At 53.5% G+C, this 20,002-nt stretch overlaps 1 protein-coding gene across 2 annotated transcripts in view; it reads right to left on the reverse strand.

Annotated features, from left to right (window-relative positions):
- WDR25 (WD repeat domain 25) overlaps positions 1–19,786 on the reverse strand; it is a gene marked incomplete at both ends in the record, with an annotated part of 117,959 nt that extends 98,173 nt beyond the window's left edge. The window contains one exon of one of the 2 annotated variants that reach the window (XM_084240797.1): positions 18,867–19,786. In XM_084240797.1, the coding sequence (XP_084096923.1) occupies positions 18,867–19,679 (813 nt within the window). Of the gene's footprint in view, positions 1–5,066; positions 5,154–18,866 lie in introns of those variants that run through there. The other variant, XM_084240798.1, reaches the window with a different exon arrangement.
- Between the last annotated feature and the right edge of the window lie 216 nt (positions 19,787–20,002).

The following is a 20,002-nucleotide window of genomic DNA, read 5'->3' on the forward strand; positions in this document are numbered from 1 at the left end:
AGGAATGAGGAAGTGCCCTCCAGCACCAGGGGACCTGCTGGCAGGCCGGAGGAGGGGGACCTATCTTTCTCTGTACATCCTTTTGTCTCTTCTGAATTTTACATCAATGTTATATATTTCTACTCTTAAAAAGTTTTCCAGTGAAATAAGGAAGGATGGTTTGTTCCCCCTGAGGAGGTTTCACAATCAAGTAGGGGACATCCGATATGATCTGCAAGAGAAATTTCAATGCACCCCAACACTTACTGGGTACTTCTGATATGGAAGCCCTGAGCTAGGCAAGACAAGTTCACACATGTACTGAATCTCAGCTGTCAGTTTCTCAGAGAGGAAGGGACCTCACAGCACAGACGGCCTCCCAGGGGGTCTCCCCAAACCCTCGGGCATCAGTTCCAGCTCCAAAGCATTTCATTTCACCCCACAGCTCTGCTCTTTGTTGGACGAAGGGGTTAGTCACTTCTCTGCTTGCGTAATGGCCTCCCCTGGAGTCCGGGAGCCAAGACCACCGCAGCGAGGGCAGGAAAGCTCATTTTGGCTACTCTGCGGGAAGGGCTGGGGGGGAGGGGGCCCCTGCGACCCTGTCATTACCTCCTGCAGCTAAAGTTAGTCTGGAGCGCGCACAGTCCTGGGCGTGAAGGGGCCTAGGAGATGTCAGTTGAACCTCCATGACTTCCAAACAAGAAACTGCAGCCGGAGGCGGACTGGCGCCCAGGCCTCAGCTGGAGGACGGCGGGCCACACGTGGGCCTGGCCCCTGACGGCGGCTCATCACTCTCCCCGTCCCTGCCCACTCCTTGTCCCTGTCCACACTAATAGCCCCGCAAAGAAATGAGTCACTGGCTTCCCAGTAACGTCAGAGAGTTGATTCTCTTTTAGGAAAAAGTAATAACAAAGGCGGGGGAAGCGTCTCGAGGAAGGCCGTCCTTCCTGGACCCACCGGTGGACAGGCCGTGGGTTCAGTGGTAATAATGGCCATCGCATGTCAGAAGAGCAGAGGTCACTACCTTTTGACAGAGGGCGCTTGGAGAGAAAAAGTTGCAGTAGAAAGCTTTCCTCATACTTCCTACGGGGCGGGGAATGACTCCCTAAAATGTCCAGGTCCCTTCAGGCAGCGTTTGCACCATGACGAGGCACAGAAAACCCTGCACTGTTACAGGTGACAACTGGCTTTTAAAAGCCTCAAAGATTCAGCAAAAGTACTTCTCAGCACTTACCACTCCTTTCCCAGCACCCACTAATTCCAGTTGTGCCCCAGGAAGAAGGACGGGGTGGCTATGAATGACGCCCAAGAATTCCGGAGGGAAAACGCAAGAGAGAGTGTCCTGGGCAGGGAGGCAGTTGCCAGCGTGACGCCAGGCGGGGTCACAGCAACTGCTTGCCCCTGCTCCTGACCCCCTCTAGGCACTGCCACTCCTCTCGGAGAACGTGTTCTTTTAGAATCAGAAACAAAGTGAAAAAACATTTAAAAAGGGAAAAATTCAACAACTGTTTTAAGAACGACCCCAAGAACCTGCTGGCACTAAGCTATGGGGAGGGTAAGTGATGGATTCCAGGAGGGGGTGAGGGAAAGTCTCCCAGAGGAGCCCGGGGGGCCAGGGCTTGCTGGTTGGGGCTGTGGTGAGGGGGCCCGGGGCCCCTCCTGCTAGGGTATGGCAGGCACACAGCAACCTAACTCACTGCGGGAAGAGCACTAGTCCCGCACGGGTGGGCGGGGTTGGTCTGGCCTCCTGAAGCAGCCAGGGAAAGTGAGGAGCCAGGAAATGCTTAAGGGGAGGAGGGGATCCAAGGGGACCAAGGCCTCCAAGCCCGGGAACCCACTGGCTCTGTGGGCCGAGCGGGTGGGGGTGGAGAAGCCCGCCAGCCCTAGTAACCGGAGCAGCCTCAACTCCCCCGGAGGCCCAGAGGAAATATTATTGCAAGACAAAAACTGAATTATGAAATCCGCAAGCAATAATTAGTTTAAATTACTACTTCTACTTGAATAATTAAACACGCTTATTTTCACTCACTGATGTTTTATTCATTACCATACATCTTTCCTGAAAGTTGTTTTTAACGTGAATATTCTTTTATTTGCAAAGATCCCACAGAGATTTACTATGCTAATTTCAAACCTTTCTTCTAAAATAAAAACAATAACAAAAACACCCCAGATTATCATCCATTACTGACTGCTGTGTGGGGTCCATTATCAACTTAAGTCACGGCAACTGGCTAGAAATACTGTGGGTAGTTGTGAAGTTATTCACACACCAAAGCTTCCTTCCTTTAAAATTCACTGCTGAAAGGGTGATATTTAAATAAGCTCAAAATGATTATGAAAATAAAGGCACCCAAGTGCAGAAAGACCACTTAGGCACAGACAGAAAGCGCCTTTTGCTTTTTATCACACCCTCTATTAATGAAAATGTTTTTGCATCGCCACAAATAATGTTTGGATTTTCTAAGTCTTATTTTACACCCCACAGCCAGGATACCCATAAGCACAGTAATAAAGGCTGAAGATTTTTATTAAGCAAGGTTACCTTTGGGAATAAGTACTAACTTAAATATAATCCATGAACTAACTCTGCCCTGCTGGGCTATTAGCAGGATGGCCAAATTCCAAATCCTAGCTAATGCCAACAAGCCGGGCCTAAGTCAAACCCTGAACAAACAGAAAGGAACAAGGCACCGAGCTAGAAGCGCCCCCACGGCGGCCCTCTGAGGGGTCCGCAAAGCCTGCTCAGTGCGCAGGCGGCCTGGCCGGGGGTCACTGGACAAACCTCAAGGCCTGTCACCTGCAGGGACGCTCGCACCTCTGCTCTCAAGCCGGCATCGACTCCTGCCCTTCTGTTCCCCAGGGAGTACCCCCTCTTGGACCCTGTGTTGAAAGAAACTAAGACTCTGAAGGGGTTCTGAGGTCCAGCAATAGTTCACATCCTATAAAAGCAACCAACCATCCATGCCAGTCATTCACAGCTGGCAGAGCCCCGCCCCCAGCACCTGCAGCACACCCACCATCACCTGGTGGCTCCCCACTTCAGACAGCAGATCCCCTCTTTCACACAGGTCACAGCCCTTCTGGAGGCCCAGGAGAACACATTACACACATTTTGAAGTTTTCAAATAAAAAAATGACCATCCACTGAACAGAATTAGGAGCGGTGACACTGCGGTGGCCCGTGGGAATGAAGGGGCTCCGGAGGCCAGAAGCCAGGGCTTAGTTGATTCTAGAACTCAGCATCATCTGCGTCATCGTAGTTAGAAGCATCGGGAAAGCACAGCAGCACTTTCTGCTGGGCTTCTGTTTCCGTGGCAACAGCTTCCCTGGCCTGTCACCGGAAAGGACTGGAAGGGGGGAATGAAGATGGTCAGGGAGGGAGAGGGGAAGAGGGGAGGGGGCGGAAAGCAGGAAAACAGAGACAGGACGAGGAGAGCCGGAGGAAAGCGGAGTGGAGACTTCAACAAAAAAAGGGGCGAAAGAAAGGATGAGATGGAGAGCGGGAAGGGAAGGGACCGGCAGGACAGCAGCAGAAGGGGCTCCTGCCCGGGAAGTCACCCACAGACACCACCGATGTGCACAGAGAGAATGTTCCCGTTTCACTCATTAAGTGAACACATCTCAACCCTCAGTTTCTGCATTAAGACCCGCTCAGTTGTCCGGTAAACTGCAGGAAAGCTGTGCACAAATGTCACTGCAGTGAGAGGGCTGCTCCGGACACTCAGTGATATCAGCGTAACCCTAAAGGTCTGACTGGGTTCAATCTAGAAGGAAAGAGAAGGAACGGGAGGCTGTCATGACTGCACAGCAGCAACTGGCACTCGCTGTGTGAGCCTCATTAACGTGCAGACCGTCTGCTGCTCTTCTTCACAGCCCGACAAGGAAACAGGTCTTGAAAGCCAAAAGGCAGCGCGCGGGCCGCAGTGCTGACACGGGACGCTGGCCAGGCCGGCCGGGCCGGCTCAGCCAGAGAACAGGCTAAGTGGCCAGGGTATGCTTCGGTCCACTCCCTGGCTCCCCTCCCCAAGATTACTTACAAATACAGGAGCTGCAACTGCAATGTGGCACCCTGGATTGGACCCCGAAACAGAAAAAGAACAGTCATAGGAAAACTAAGGAAACGCAAGTCTGGAATTCAGTGACCTGTTAACACTGAGGCTGGTCCCTCAGCTCTGACAGGCACGGAGGCTCCGGGGGGAAGTCAGGGGGCCAGTCTACAGGAACACTTTTACCACTCTTCTATAAATCTCAAATGATTTTTTAAAGTTTTAAGAGAAACAGTAGCAAGGGCTGTTTAAAAGTAACACTGTTCTCCTAGCAATGATTTATCTTATTCACATAAAACCAATGCCCTCGATAGGGCTTCACTCTCATAAACTTTTACTGGGGTGCCGGCGGGAGCCCTACCGTGCAGGCGACGCTCCTGCAGCGAAAGGGAGTCTGTAAGCAACAGAGTGGTAGCGAGGCCACAAGGCGACAGGCCTCCACACCCACAAGAGCCGGGCTCCGTCCCCAGGAAAAGGACTCGCTTTGATGAGCCACGTGCACGCCTCTTCACACCCCACTCTGCACTCCTGGTTCCCTGGCTCCCCTCGCCTGAGGCCCCACCCAGCTGAGGCCCCTGCCCAGCACTAGCTGCAGTGGGCGGCACGCTCCTCCACCCTGTCCAGACTCCAGGGTCTGTTCCTCTGCTGGGCATGCTCTTCCCTCCCCAACAATCCCTACCCACCCTCTGGGCTCTGAGAGCCCCTGGGACTCAAGGACCTGGCCCTGGCCCAGAGCAGTTACCACCTCCCCCAGGACACAGAGTATCCCTCTGGCCACGCCTTTTCCCCAGGGGGCCTGGGAGTCTTTCAGGATGTGTCTCTCTCCCACTCCCACCTGGGCACCCAAGTCTGCCCACAGATACTGAATGAATGAAATGCTATGAGTCAAGAACCACGCAATTCTTTAAGAGAAAAATATCAGCAAGAGCCTTCCATCTTCTGGGAAAAGGTCAAGAAGAGTCTATTTGTAAGACATGAAGGAAGGTAGCCCTTTCGTAAAAAACAGATTTCACTGCAGCACGACAGGTCCATTTCCACAGACAACATAAGCGCCGCACAAGTATCTTCCTCTGACGGGGAAGCTGAAAAGCTTTGCAGAGGGTCTGGTTTCCTTGACAACAGCATTGCTGGAGACAAGCGGTGAAATAATTAAAAAGTGTGTTCCCTTTGCTTCCAACTCCTTTAAGTGTTTTTAAGCAATAATGAACACGCTCCGTGCGGGCGGAGCCACAGGCACACAGGGACACCCCATCCTGCCACCCAGGGTCCTGGGGACCTGTGTGCAGGGCAGACGTCTGCCCAGGAGGATATTCACCACAGGCCACAGCCTCCTCGGGGCAGGTGGACAACTATACTTTCCAAGCGCCACGTCCAGGCAAAGCCAGCACACTTAATCCAACAGTTCTCTGAGCTGGTACATAACATTATCACCACTCGGCTGGAGAGAAACTGAGGCATAGAAAAGGGACGCACTGCCCAGGCAGTGTGTTCCAGGGTCCTCCGCCCGCCTGACCCCCAGCCCAAGGAGGCCTCCACTCAAGCACTGGATCACCTCAGAGGAAAGCCAAGACGTGGCCCCAGAGAGGCCCATGCGTCTCCTCTGAGCCACATCCCCCGGTGAGGCCACTAGTGCTGGCTCATTCTGGCAGCGAGCACTGCCTCAGCCTTGCCCTGGGGCTACGGGAACAGAGCAAGCCAGCAGGGCCCCAGCGCGGGAGCACTGGACTGGGCTCAGGGCCTTCTTCTGAGGGGGCAGCTTTCCCTGGCCTGTTTTGTTTTATCAGCATTACTTTATGGTGCCTTCTTATAAGCCTCCTCAAATCCTTTCTGGACTTATGATTGATAAATAATAAATAAGCCAATGCACTGGTTGCAGTGTCAGCCCACACCCACCACCTGGGGTGAAAACACAAACATTTCATCACTTTGACTGAGCTACCAACTACTCTCCAAAGCCCCCTGAACCCTGGCCAGAGCCCCCAGGAGTGCGTCCTGCAGAGTGGAGGTGGGGGACACGGCCTGTGGACAAGAGCCCTGGGACTCCCCACGCCCGCGGCTGCAGGAGGCACACGAGGACAGGTGTCCGTCATTCGCTCACAAATGCTTGAAAGTACATGCTACGTGTTCAGCGCCCTTCCAGGAACTGGAGCTGCAGCAGGCAGCACACCTGCAGCGCTGTCATTTTGGAACACCTATTAGCGCCCTCCCCTCCCTGTGGGTGTGCTGATGAGACTTAAGCTAAGGCCAGCCCACGGCCACAGGGCCACCTTCTGGTGCTCCCAAGCAGGAAGGTGACTCAGACACGGAAAGCAGAGGCAGGGGCTGGGCTCTGGGCTCAGGGCTGCGGGTCCTTTGATGCCCCTTTCTGTCCTCAGCTCTCTGCTCTGTAAAGCAGGCATACAGGTGCCACTGATACCAGGCCATGGGATGGCATGCCACCGGTGCCTGGAACTCTCCTGGGAGTTGTCCAGGGGTTTGCATTTAAGCCACATAAGACTGAGGTGGATGCTATTATCCCCACTTTATTGAAAGGGCCCCCCAGAGTTATATCCCCTCAGTGGATATGCGATGGAAACCCCCAGGAGTGCCCTGCCCAGTGCAAGCATGGGTACCACTGCCCCCCAGGCTCCCCTGGGTGACCGCAGCACTACCAGGGCATCTGTCCCAGCGCCTCCTGCCCACATCTACCAAGACCCAGACAGACCCTCCCATTGCCTGAAGCCTCCCCTGGTCTCTGCCCCACCCCGCAGGCCCACCCTTCTCCTCGACAGAGGTGGCCTTGGGTGTCTGTCACATTGTCACGCTGGCATGTTTTGATGCCTGCCCATCCACCCCCGTTAGCTTTCCTGCCAGCAAGGTGGCCCTGGTCCCCTGAGCCCAGGGTCTACACGAGCCAGTGTCCCGATGGCTGCACCCCCAGGTGAATGACTGATAGAGAGAAGCAGAGAAGCCAGGCTCTCTGAGACCGACTCTGAGGGCCTCTCATGCGCTCTGGGACCCCCCGTCATGGTCCAGGGCCCTCTCAGCTTGTGCCCCTGACAGGAAGTCGCAGGCCAGCAGCAGCGCACCCAGAAGGCCTGCCCCCTCCCCTCAGCCGTCCCTGGAGTCTACCACATCAGCCAGCAGCAGCCAACGTCACGCTGCTGAGCTGGAAAATAGGAAGCCTCATCTAGAAGAGCCCAGGCCCGCCAGGGGTCTGCTGGCGTCAATGGGCACACAGGATTATTTGTTCAACGAATCAAGGCGACCAGAGGCAAATTGGATTGCAAGCCTCCCGTGCTGAAGCGCGCGGCTTAGGAGGCAATTACGGCATAAACCCTAGCTTGGCATTGCTGATAATGCCTTCCGTTTGTAAGGACTTGAGAGTTTACAAAGTGGTTTCACACATCTAACCTGCCCGATCCCTCCAGCCCTGTGAGGCAGTCACTACACAGGCCTGGGGGCGCCCAGAGGGACCCCGAGGACCCTGCTGCCCTCTCTGCACATCCTCACAGTGCAGCACAAGGCCGGGCCGGGTGGAGACAGGGCAGCGCACTGCGGGCCTGGCCGGGCTGTCTCCAGGGCAGCGCACAGCCGCCATGGCCTTCCAGCAGGAACCCTGGAGTCCCGAGCCCTGCAGGCAACTAGTTCCCGGGCCCCGGCCCTGTGGGCTCAGCCTGCACCAAACCTCTCCCGACCTACCCCCACAAGGAATCGCTTCCCCAAGGCAGGACTGTTCTGTGCAGTTCCCCCTCTTCCCCTACCGTTCCCGCTGCTCTGCTGCGTGGCCACCTCCTCGCTCTGCGCCCGGCCCAGCCCACCTGCCTAGCGAGGTGGCAGCTCAGCACTGGCTTGCCAGGAGCCGGGGTGCACAGCACACCTGAGCTGAACCAGAGCAAACAGCGGGACAGAGGACTGACCAAAACAAACACCTTTTCTAACCAACGGTTACAATGAAAATGTGTTTTAATTTGTGTTTTTCTGCCTTTAAAAGAACACTTCAAACTGGCTCAGAAAGAGACTGCTTCTGTAATAAAGGCTCTTCAGTTCTCCCGCGTGGGGCCGTGTAAACACACTCTGAGTGGGGAGAGAGAAATTGCTACTTGTGAAACTTTTCATACTAGCGTGCATGCGAATTAGAATTCTAAACTCAGCAGGTTAAAAATGTTCTGAAAGCAATTTTGGTGTTAGTCTAAATAATTATAGATCACGTTCACTTAGATAAGGGCCTTTGCTCCCCTTGGGGCTCCAAGGGAAAATTCTAGGCATGATAGTTAAGCAAAATAGTTGGTTATTACACAGGCTCGGCAGTGGCAGTGCAAATTGGTATAATCCTTTTGGAAAGCAGTCTGACAAGAGATGAATCTGGACCCATGAAAATGAGCGGCCCTTTGACCCAGACATCCCACTTCTGGGAATCAATCCGAAAGAAAGAATCCAACAGAAAAGGGGTTTCGTGCATGAAGATAACCACTTCAGCATTATCTATAATAGCAAAAATTAGAAGCCACCTAAGTGTCCAAGGACGGCTAAGTAAATTACAGTTAATCAACTCGAGAGCGCATCACAGACCGGTGAAAATTGACAGCCCTCCCTTGGAAAGCTGGTGCAGGCAGGGCTGGGGCAACGCTAAGTGGGGGAAACAGTGAGCCGCTGTGGGGAGCTGTGTGGAGAGCACAGCCCATGTGGACCAGAAATTAAGGGGGAGGCCAAGGAGCATCATAACTTGGGTGTATGTTGGAATAGGGAGATTTCTTTCCTTCATTTGGTAATGCCGTTAAGTCATCTTCACAACAGGCAGAGAGGGGGCCCAGGGGAAGCCCAGGGGGGCTGAAGCAGGCTCTGGGATGGTGTTTTGGTCACACAGTTTGGAAACCTAGCCAGGCAGGAGGACGCAGGGCCAGGACTGAGCCAGCGCCCCCTGCAGGGCTGGGGAGGTGACACCACCGATGCCCACAGAACCAACCTCCAGGTGGGGTCCTTCAGTAACGAAACAGGCTGCTCTGACCTTCTGGTCCCTTTCACACCCCGATTTGCAACCACCTCAGGCTGGGTAGGTTCATTTTCAGTTATCGCAGAAGGAAAGATAATCTTGGAGCCTGCAGTAGATGTCCAGGGCTCTAGTGCTGACTCAGGGGGCAGGGCCGCTTCCTCGCTCGGAACCTCTCTGGGCCTCTCCCCGGGGTATTCCTCACAGCAGAGTGACGCCCCTTAGAGCCCATCACCCCCACCCCAGGCGCCCCCATGTACACACACGCACCCCTGGGCTCTCTGGGCCCAGGTGTCCATCGTCAAGGCGCGCGTGCAAGGCCGCAGGTGCCTTCACGGAGGCGGAAGGCAGGAGGGTAGGAAAAGCCTGATTTTTAACTCCTTTACCCTACACGCCCTCAAAAGTGAGTGAGGCCCCTAAAGGCTGCTGTGTAAGTCCTATTTATCCATATCCGAAATTAAAACGTTAAAAAAAAAATAAAAACTTCAGACACTTGAAATATTTATTAATTTACATTAAATGAGTCCTAATAAACTCATTACCTATTAACACTTTTGATGAACACAACTATTCTCCGAGGCTGGAGTGAGAAGGTACGGTGCCCAGCTCCCCTCTCCAACAGCTGCGCTAACGCAAGACTGCAGGCCCCGCATCTGTGGGACAGCAACGCCAGCCACCCCCGCTGGCACTCCCTGTGCACGCCTGAGCGCTAAGAGTAAAAGACAAGGAACTTCTGGGTACTATTAGCAAGACAGTTTTCACCCCCACGGACCCCATGAAAGGATCTCGAGGACCCCCAGGGGGGTTGCAGCCCGCACTGAAAACCACTGCAATAAATTACAACATTAAAAACTCCTGCTGCTATCAGGGGGGAGGGGATATAAAATACTATGTCTCAGCGGCACTCCGCTGAATTATTTTTTAAAGACTGGATGGAAATATACCAAAAGCTTGCAGCCGGTGCCTCTGGTGGAGAGATGAGGTGATGGGAGGTTATTTTTGCTTCTCTACACCTTTCTGTTTTTCCCATGGTGCGGGTGTATTTCTTTTATGGTGAAAAATGTTTTAGTTTGAGGAAAGGCTTGCGTAGCTGTGGGGAGCCATGCTTGGACCAAGCTGGACAGGAAGAAGGTCATTTTGGATCCCCAGTAGCCAGCGTCAGGGCGGGGGGCATGTGGAGGCTGGGCTGCTCCTTAACATGCCGATCGATCCCGCACCCGCACATCCATCACCCGCGCAGCCTGCGCGGACGCGAGGGCGGCAGGGATGACGAGGACCGAGGCCGGCTCCAGCTAATCGCTGCCAGATGAAGGTCAAACATCGGGGCTATTTATCAGGGCTCGGGACAGAGGACGTGCTCTCGAGCCCCAGGACAATGACAGAGGGAGAGGTGCAAGGACTTGACCGCAAAATATGTTGGGTTTTCTCCGTAAAAGACATAATAAAGCGCTTAAGTACCACACCATCCACACACTGGAGGGTAGGGAGGGGCAAGGACCTTGTTACTATGTAAATTGTCCTGACAGGAGGAGCCCCCGCCCACAGGAGACAAGGCCCAGGCCCACAGGACACAAACCTCAAACCTGGCCACGACTCTTACTGCACGTTCTGAAAGGGCTGAGCATAAATGAACTCATTGGGTTTCCCAAACAAGAAACCTTAAGATTAGCAAACAGTTAAAAAAAAATAAATATCCTGAAAATCAAAATCAACAAAAAACTATGAACCAGAGACACTTTTTGGGGGGTGGGGGCCGGGAGGGGAGGGATTGGGGTCAGAATGGGGCATGTGCAGTTGTATGGGGGAATATAAAAATAAAATTTATTATTTAATAAATAAATAAATAAATAAATATCCTCCCACTGTCCAGGCGAAGAAGACACGGCCACGTTTACACAAAATGATGTGAGCCACCGGTGGACGGCCATGCGGCCACTGAAAGGAGCGAAGCCGACCTGCGCGCTGACAGCAGGAGACGGGCTGGAGACGCGAGCGCAGCCCGAGCAGGGCCAGCGGCGTTGAAGGCTGCATACTAAGTGCCCAACCCCAGCCCTGCCAGCAGACACTACAATGCTGGCGCCCCCGCCCCCAGGGCCAAGGAAGACGGCTCCTCTCTGAGGAATGGCCAGTCTCAAAGGACACCTAGAGAGGTGTGCATCTGGGGGGCTCTGCAGTGGGTGCCTGTGGACAAGTCCCCCACACACCACACACACCCCCCACATAAACACATCTACCATCCACACCCACCCATAGCACACACCACACACCCCAGATACGCAACTACATCTCTGTCTCTCTCTGTCTCTGTCTCTGTCTCTGTCTCTCTCTCTCTCTCTCTCTCACACACACACACACACAGCCTATGGTTACATCAGCTTCTTTAGCCCCCTCCCGACAAAAGAAATGATCAGCAGGAAAATCTAACACGAAGCAGACACTGAAGCAAAGGGAGTAAATGGGCTGCAGAAGGACAGACGCAGGTCAGAGAGCAAGAGCTCACAGAGCTAAGACCTGACACATACGCAGTGAAAAATAATACACTGTATTAAAGCAACATTCAGGAAATAAGAAAAAGCTTTTAGAATGGAAAAATAGGACAGAACAGAACACTTTTCTGAATACATGTTATACTTCAGTTAAAAAAAGTTTGTATGTCAGGAGATACACAAAATCGAAGAAAGGAACAAAAAAGAAAGTACTAGAAATTTCCTGGAAAAATAAAACATTAGAGAGAACACTTAAGTTAGGAACGCCATCCAGGACCCCAGAACCCTCAAGGAATCAGGAGTCCCAGAGCCAAGGCCCTGAGAGAGATGAGAGCGGGGCCCTCTCTCCGTGGGAAGGCGCAGTCCCGACACTCCGCTCCTGGGAGGGAAGCTGGGCCTGGCAGCAGCTCCCAGACGCTGCGGAGCAGAGCCTGGAGCCACTGCAGCGCGGGTGCTCAGGCCCTTCTGTCCTCCAGAGTGTCAGCCAGGGCCCAGGGTTCAGGGGGACGACAACTTTTTATCTCGTCAAGGGAAGAGACCCCCAAAGCGTGCCAGAGGCAGGTCACATGAATGCAGGTCTCGGGGCTCTGGACTACACATCAACTGTGATTCTGTGCTCAAGTCCCTACACCCCACCCCACTTCCCCAAAAGGGGGTGCTCCTCAGACCCCATGGTCTGGAAGAAAGGGCAAAACCAACCAGCCTGCCAGAAATATCAGGAGAAAGGCTGTGGAGGTGGAGGAACTGACCCTCCCAGAAGGGGGAGCAGCACTGACCACATGTGGGGAGCAGCCACACAGGTGCGCGTCCCCAGAACAAAGCCCCATGGAGTGATCAAGCCAGCCGTGGGGATATTTTTCACTTCGGCCATTTTTTGCCCTTTCCCCAAAATTTTACCACTCTTGTGCTAAAACAAAATTAAATCTAGAACGCTCGATGTTTTTCAAAGGAGAAGGACAGGGCCCTCGCTGGGCACCAGAGGGGCGCCTTTAACAGTCTTCTGTGTCCAAGTTTTAAAAGCAGCAAGAAATAATTTACTAGACTGTCTCCACTCCTAAGTGTGCCAATTTTGCAATCTGCATTTTTCAATTACATTAAAAGCATTTTCCCAAATTGCTCTATTCTTCCCTTAATGACACAGGACAAGATGAGATGAGGCTGCTTCCCGAGGACGGCCTGCACCTCCCCAGCCAGTCTTCTGTCAGCATCTGGCAGGCACCCGCCCGGCCCTGCAGCCTGGACGGGGAAGTTCAGGGAGTGAAGTTTTCAGAAAGCAGAGAGCACAGCTTAGCCGCCTGGCTTTCCTTTTCTGACTCGTCCTTCAAGCCCTGACTCCGGCAAGGCACGTGGGCGAGGCCCTTCTAGAAAGCGAGGAGGAAATGTCCCACGTGTGGGGCTTGGAAAGTTGCCGCCTTCATATGGGGGAGAGGAGTGTGAAGGAAACCTCACTTCCTAAGTTCTGAGTAGGGCTCCCCCGGTCCTCCCAGCCCTGCAGCCCTGCAGTCTACCCCTCCAAAGCTTCGGCTCCCAACCAGGGCCAGTGCAGATGGCGCGAAGCGGCCGGGAGGGAGACGCTCAGAGGGCAGAAAGGGGAGAAGTAAGCAGAGAGGGGCCTTCCAGTTCTTCACGCTCCACACCCCAGCTGGCCTCGCTGTGTGCCCTCGGGACCGTGTCTTTCCCTCTCTGGGCCTCTGCCAAAGGAAGAGCAGATGACTTTTGTGCACGCGTGCGTGCGTACACATACACATCACACACCGCTCGCTCTCTCCTCGCCTTCACCCTAATTACCCTCGATGCACTGTTAATCATTCACTCCCCAAATACCAAACGCCCACCACCACCCCTCGACCCTCCTCCCCAGCTGTGCGGCTCTCATTTCCAATAGATGTGCCTCGTGCTTGGAATAAATTGCCAATCATCTGCATAATGCACCCCGACGCCTCGCTCTCCACATCGAATTATTTCTCAATCTCATTTTGTAAAATCCATCACGAATAATTCTTTCAAAACTGAAATAAACCCTCACTCTGGCACTTGAATCCATAAATTCCTTGTCTTTGCAGCAGAGATATATTACTCTCTACAAAGCACATCTAAGATACCCTAATATAATCAGATACGCTAACAATGATAAATCAAGGGGATCCTGTAATACATAAAAATGCAAATCTGAACCCCCGTGGAAATCATCCCCTCTCCTTATGCTCTTTAACAGCGCGCAGGGCTCTGCAGTTGTGATGCCTGGGCACCCTTAGGTGAAGGGACTGCTTCTCGAGTCTGTCCCAGAGGCGGAGGCTGGACAGCAGAGTGGGGTTTCCCTCTCCTGCTCGCATTCTGCCCCCTGCCGGCCAGTTGGCCTCTGCCTTTTCCGTGGACCGGCCAAGAGGCTGTGGGGAAGTCCCGAGCCTCTGGGCAGAGAGCTGCACGCATCCGTTTGTTGCTGCACATTTTCAAAGTGATCAGTTTGGAGAAGGTCCCAGTGCCCAGGCTTGCATCATCCAGACTTTGGCACAGGACAGCCAATCCCCAAAACTTTTTAAACCTGAAAATTATCTACCTCCAGAACACTAAGACTGAAACTCTTTACAGATGAGTGTGCACAGACAGACATAAAAAAATTCACAAAAGCAAGAGTTGCGCGAAGCTGGAGGGTTCCCAGGGTTGTCTTTTCTCTAATTGTTCCGTCAATACCGAGGCAGCCGAAGGAGCTGCCCATCAGCCCCCGGCACTGCCGGCCTCTGCGCACTTCATCTCCATGGCAACAACCTAACAAGTGGCCTCTATTCCCATCTTACCAGCAAGGAAACCCGGGATCAGAGATGCTAAATGACTTGCCCAAAGTCACACAGCTCCCAAGCAGCAGAGCGGGACCGGGTCTGGGCAGCAAGGGCGCTGAGTCTGCCGCCTCTTCAGCTTCTGCCCCAAAGCACAAAGATTTAGCCCGGGGGGTGGGTGGGTTATAAATCGAAGCCCATGGCCTGCATGGGGGCTGCAGAGGAGAACTAGACCATGTTCACTGCCCTCCTGAAGATTTACAGTTGAGAACAGGAAAGGATCAGAACAATGTGGGAACTTTGGAATTTGAAACAATCATAACAATATGTTTGGGGAAAGTTTTGATGAGGCAGAAAAATGCCCCTTACAAACATTACAAAAGATGGGGGTGAATTCAGAACCGCACACACGGTTTTGCAAAGCGGCCCACTTCTATAGACATGAGGAATGCAGTGACCCAGGCAGTGCAGGGGGGAGCCCCCGAGGGGAGGGTTTTCCACACTCTCTGCTTTCTCCTTCGTGTTTCCTGTTTTCTGTATTTTTTAATTCATGATCAAACCTGCAGTGTGTTTTTGGGGTTTTTTTTTTTTTAATATATTTTAAGGTAGCTTGTTACTGAAAAAAAAAAATCCTGATTATTTGGTAAAGCAAGTAACATCAACATCTAATTCATACATTTTATGTAAAGCCCTGTGTTTCAGAACCCCAGGGTTTCAGTGGTCCCTTGGAAGCCAGAAAGAAGCCACATGCCTTGGGGCTCCCCCGTGCCTGGCATAGGGCTCTGGCTCTGTTGGGGGGCAGGCAATAAGGTGGACAGAGCAGGCCACGTTCCTTCTCCTTCCTTCAAAAAGGGCCTCAAATTCTGAGGGCGGCTTTGACGTGCAATGGGTGTTCAACATGTGGGTGTTCAAGAGTGGAAAGGGACGCGTGCGAAAGGGGGCTGGTGATGGGGTTGCAATTGTGCAGACAGAGGCGGGCTACAGGCGGGCAGCAGGGATGGCAGGCATCGGGGTGGAATTATGAGTCATTGTTTTCTTTTACTTAATTTCTCTAGCTGTAAATTTTTCAAAACTAATATAAGCATATTTTACAGCTGACATAACATTTAGAACATATTAAAATAAGCATCTTGCCTCTCTGATGTGCCCGATTGAAATTTATGAATTCCAAGGCTACACTTTAAGCAGAGCAAGGAACTGGCATGCCACATCTCTTAGATTAATCAGATGGATTGTGTTGTTTTTCTCCTGATCAGAAAAGAAATCATCTTTCTGTAAATGTTACCTTGAATCAAGGATTCTCCCATATTCTAGAAGCTTGGGTGAGCAGTCTTACTGTGCCCCCTAGTGGCAAATAGGGTTTATGCATGTAAAAAAAATCCATCCTTTCCAGAAGACTGGAAATAAAATCCAAAAAAAGGTTTTAATCCTTATTGATGAGGTAACAAGTACAAAATTTCATGCCAGGTGCAACAGAGACTATTAAAATGGGTCTGGCACCATCCTCGTGCTCAGAGAGATTAAAATCTACAAAGTGAAACAGAAGCCACTGCCAGGGAAGGGTGAAAAATCCTAGGGAGAGCAAGAACGTGAACACACTGTAAGTGCCCACTATGCACTCGGCACGGCAGTAGGCAATTCACATGCAACAGCATTTTTTTTTAAAGATTTATTTTATTTATACAAGAGCTGGGGTACAGGCCAGAGGCGCAGGAGGGTTAGAGGATTCACCAGAGACAGTGGGGGGCAGAACAGGCAGATGGACCAAAAACACTGCTGAGGGGAGCAGTAGGCGAGACAGGAGAGGTCTGCCACGCCATGTGGGTATCTCCCTGGCCAGCCAGTAATCAAACCGGTGCTAAGAGGCTGCGGACAGCTTCACAGCGCTGCACTCAAACCACTGTGCCATAGGGGAGGCCCGGCATTTATTTTTCAAGAAAGCCCAGCAAGGGCCTCCCTGGTGGCGCAGAGGTAAAAGTCAGTGCTATCAAGCTGTCACAGCCACTGCAGCATGAGTTCAATACCCAGCCAGGGAGCTACCCACAGGGCACAGCAGACCTCTCCTGTCTCGCCCCTGCTCCCCTCAGCAGTGTGTTTCAGTGGATCCGCCTGCTCTGCTCCCCACCCTGTCTCTGGTGAGTCCTCTCACCCCCTGTACCTCTGACCTAGCCCCCAGTTCTTGTATGCATAAATAAATAAAAATAAATCTTTAAAAAAAAAAAAAAGTCCAGCAAGGCTTTCTGCTTCATATACACTGGTTGAGGCTCAGGGAAGTTAAGTTACTAACCTGAGGTCACACAGCCTGTCAGCTGCAGAGTAGGGACTCAAACTCAAACCTCGTGACCACTTCTCTCCTTCCTAATCATTGGGGAGCAAAAAAGCACCCTGGGGGACTTTAATCAAAAGACAAAGGCACACAGAGTTAAAGAGTGGGGGTGCCTGCCCCCTCCACCTCTCATAACTCATCCCATACTGCACCGCCACCTGCTCACTCTCCTCCCAGGGCTGTGGCAAGTCAGGTCCCCTGCTTGTCCAAGGTCCTGGTGCCCACTTCAGGCTCGCCGTCCCCCCACACCACATACCAGGTCACAAGACCCCAAAACCTAACTCACTGCCCACCTCTGCTCCAGGCAGGGAAAGGAACACCAGGGACTGCCAGGTACCTGCCAGGCTACACACAAACCAGAGGCCCACACACCCTAGGCCTCGGCCAGGACTTCCCTCCCTGCCACCAGCGAGGTCCCCATCCAGTCCCCAATCTCTGCCCATCCGGCGCCTTCAACCCCTGCCACATATTCTTCACACTGAAAAGTTGCTCAAAATCAATTCACCCAAAACCAATTTGCCAAATAACTGTCACTGAAAACCATCAAATTTCTTCAAGCCAAGAGGCTCTGGAACACCTGTCTGCACCTGGGCTTATAAAAGCCCTGATTTTCCAGACGCCACAGTGAGAAGGGGGTCAGGACATGCTGGCCCAGCAGCCCCCAGAAGACCACCTCCAACACCCCCTGCAGCCTCAAGAAGGGTAGAGCACAGTGATCAGGGCTCCCCCCAGGTCTGCGAGGAGCCCATGTCGCCTGCAGCATGCACGCCTCCTTGGGCACAAGCACTGCATCCCAGCCCCTGTCAGTGCCTCGCCCCTGGCAGGGTTTTCCAAGGACAGTCCTGGCTGAGCCTCTCCTCCCAGGCTGGGCCAACTGCGCCCTCTTCTGGCCATGAGGTGTCATGGCCCCTTGGCTGCTCCCTGCATCCCCAGAGCCCAGTGCCCACACAGAACACCCAACCACACCACGAACACTGCAAGATTGGACAAACACCAAGGCCCAGGCCAAGGGTTCATTCTGGTGAACCTATCACAGAGGCTTCTGCTTAGAAAATCTAAACTTCCCAGGCAAAAGTGATCCGATGGGGGGGCCCAGAGCACACCTCTCTGAGGCCAGGGGCAAATCAGTCACCAGGGGCTCCGGGCCTGCCCTCACCACCAGGAGAGCAGAGGCACCTGCTGGACCCACATCCTCCCCCATCTCTTCCCACAGCATCCAGCCTGTCCTCCCGCAGGCCTGCTGCCCCTCTAGCCTCTGATGTCAGGACCCCCCAGGACCAAGCATGGGGCTGCAGTGACCCTCAGGTGCCCTCCACAAACCCCCGTGGGCTGCATGAGATGGGGCGCTTTGACATGCAGCAGCCAGCGCAGGTGCCCCAAAAGCCCCAGCAATGGGTCTCCTCAGCTGGTTTTGGCAAGGAGGTTCTGAGAGGTTAAGGGCCTCGCCCAAGGTCACAAAATGTTGGGGACAGAGTGGCTCGAGTCCAGCTGTGCCTGTCCACTGTGGGCCACAGCCCAGGGCCAGCATCGTGAGAGGCTGGACGTGAGGTTGCCCTGCTGGCAGGTGGGCTCCCCAAGAAGGGACCTGGTAGGGTTCATTACACTCCACTTCCCCACACCTGGAGCTGGCCCTTAATGAGCCAGAGTCCCACACCCCTCTGCTGACTAGAGGGCCCAATGGGGACACTCACCAGAGAATGACTTTCTGACACTCTCTCTCTCCTCCAAGCGAGAAGAAAGGGAGGGAGGAGAGGGCACCTGGGGCAGGGAAGGGCAAAAGCACAGGCCTGGAGGGCTGAGGATACCACTCAGACCCCAGGGCAGGCAGCCACCCCCAGCCTTACACGGCCCTCACAGCACCCAGACACTGCTGGATGGTCGTCCTGGGCCCAGGGCTGTGAGGCCCCTACTTGGCTGTGCAATCCAGCAGCCAGGGCCAGCTCAATCTACCTCTGACCTCCACACCCACACAGCACTGGGCACAGGGCTGCTGTCAGTCAAGGCTCGTCAGGGCTCACAGAGACACCCCTCAGATCCTGGGGCCAGGCCTGCTTTCCTCTCCTCAAAGCCCTGCTGGGTGACCACAAGGATAAGGACCAGCACCCTAAGAACCTGCACCCTCTGGTGGCTAGAAGGGAAGATGGGGCAGAACAGCCCACTGATTCAGGGCAGACCACCAAGAGTCCACTCCTGAATGCAACCAAGGAAAAGAAAGAAGTGTTCAGCTCACTGCTCTGGAAAGCCAACATCGGCAGTTTGAGGAGAGGGTCCCGCCGGTCTTACCTTGAAGGTCTTGTCCATGGAAGTTGAGAGGAGCATGTGACTCTTAGAAAGCACGGGACACCACTGAATGCTGTTGACGGGGCCCCTGTGGCCCCGTAAGTGGAAAAGTACCCTCTTGGAAATCACAGTTTCTTTATACGGACTATCCAGATATGGCTGGATAAACTCTGACGCTCTGGTGGGCACGGAGAGAGGGGCGGGGGCCCGGACACGCCCTGCAGAGGAGCCCTGGGCCTCCGCATCTTTCCTCTTGCCCGTTTCCATGCTGAATGCTTGCAACTGCCTTAGTCTTTTGGGGGTGTAGGGCACGATGCAGTCCTCACACCTTTTCCTCTGAGAAGAGCTGACATGTTTCCCTGGGGGTTCAGATTTGGTTTGAGCACAGATCGAAGGCTCCATTTCCGGGGGGAGTTTGACAGGCTTAAAGCGGGCAGCTGCTGGGGGCACATGGGCAGCCGGAGGGTAGCCAGCCCACAGAGAGGGGCGCGCAGGCTCGTGGGGGGAGAGAATACGTTCAGGCTCTGTCCTGGGCCACTGCAACCTCTGGCTGGGGCAGGACCCTGGGTCGATCCGCCCCAATCGAGCTAAGGGGAGGCGAAGATCCCGGTCCACGGGGTCCTCACTGGAAGCAGGCTTCATGGGCAGTGCCCCCTCTTCTGTCACGTCCAGGACGCCAATTGCAGGATCTTCCCTAAGAGGCTGCACCCCCTCCCAAGTGTCTGTCATCTGGTCAATAGCATCGAAACCTCCCGCAGGCGCAGGCTCAGGCTCAGCCTCCGAATCCGAGTCCTCATAGGCCACCAAGGAAGCCATTGCAGTAACAGTTTCCCACCGTCCTTGAGGAGCAACGAACTTCCTAAGATCAGACAAAGTCCACTGTCAGAAAGCGCGCCCGGAAGAACAGTCACCCCCCTACGCGGCTGAGCACAAGCCACCAGGCAGCCCACGACTGTGAGGAAAACGCATGAAATAAGGGCTTTTCTACACATGGGCGACATGACTATCAGAAGTGAGGGCTGTGGAGGCTCTGAGAAGAAATTAAACAATAACATAAGCAAGACCCACGGGAGAAAACGAAAACTTTGTCGAAAGACCTAGATGAGGATCTCACTTACTGGAAATAGATTTTATAGGGA

Source organism: Talpa europaea (genome assembly GCF_964194135.1).
Source record: "Talpa europaea genome assembly, chromosome: 8".
NCBI lineage: Eukaryota > Metazoa > Chordata > Mammalia > Eulipotyphla > Talpidae > Talpa > Talpa europaea.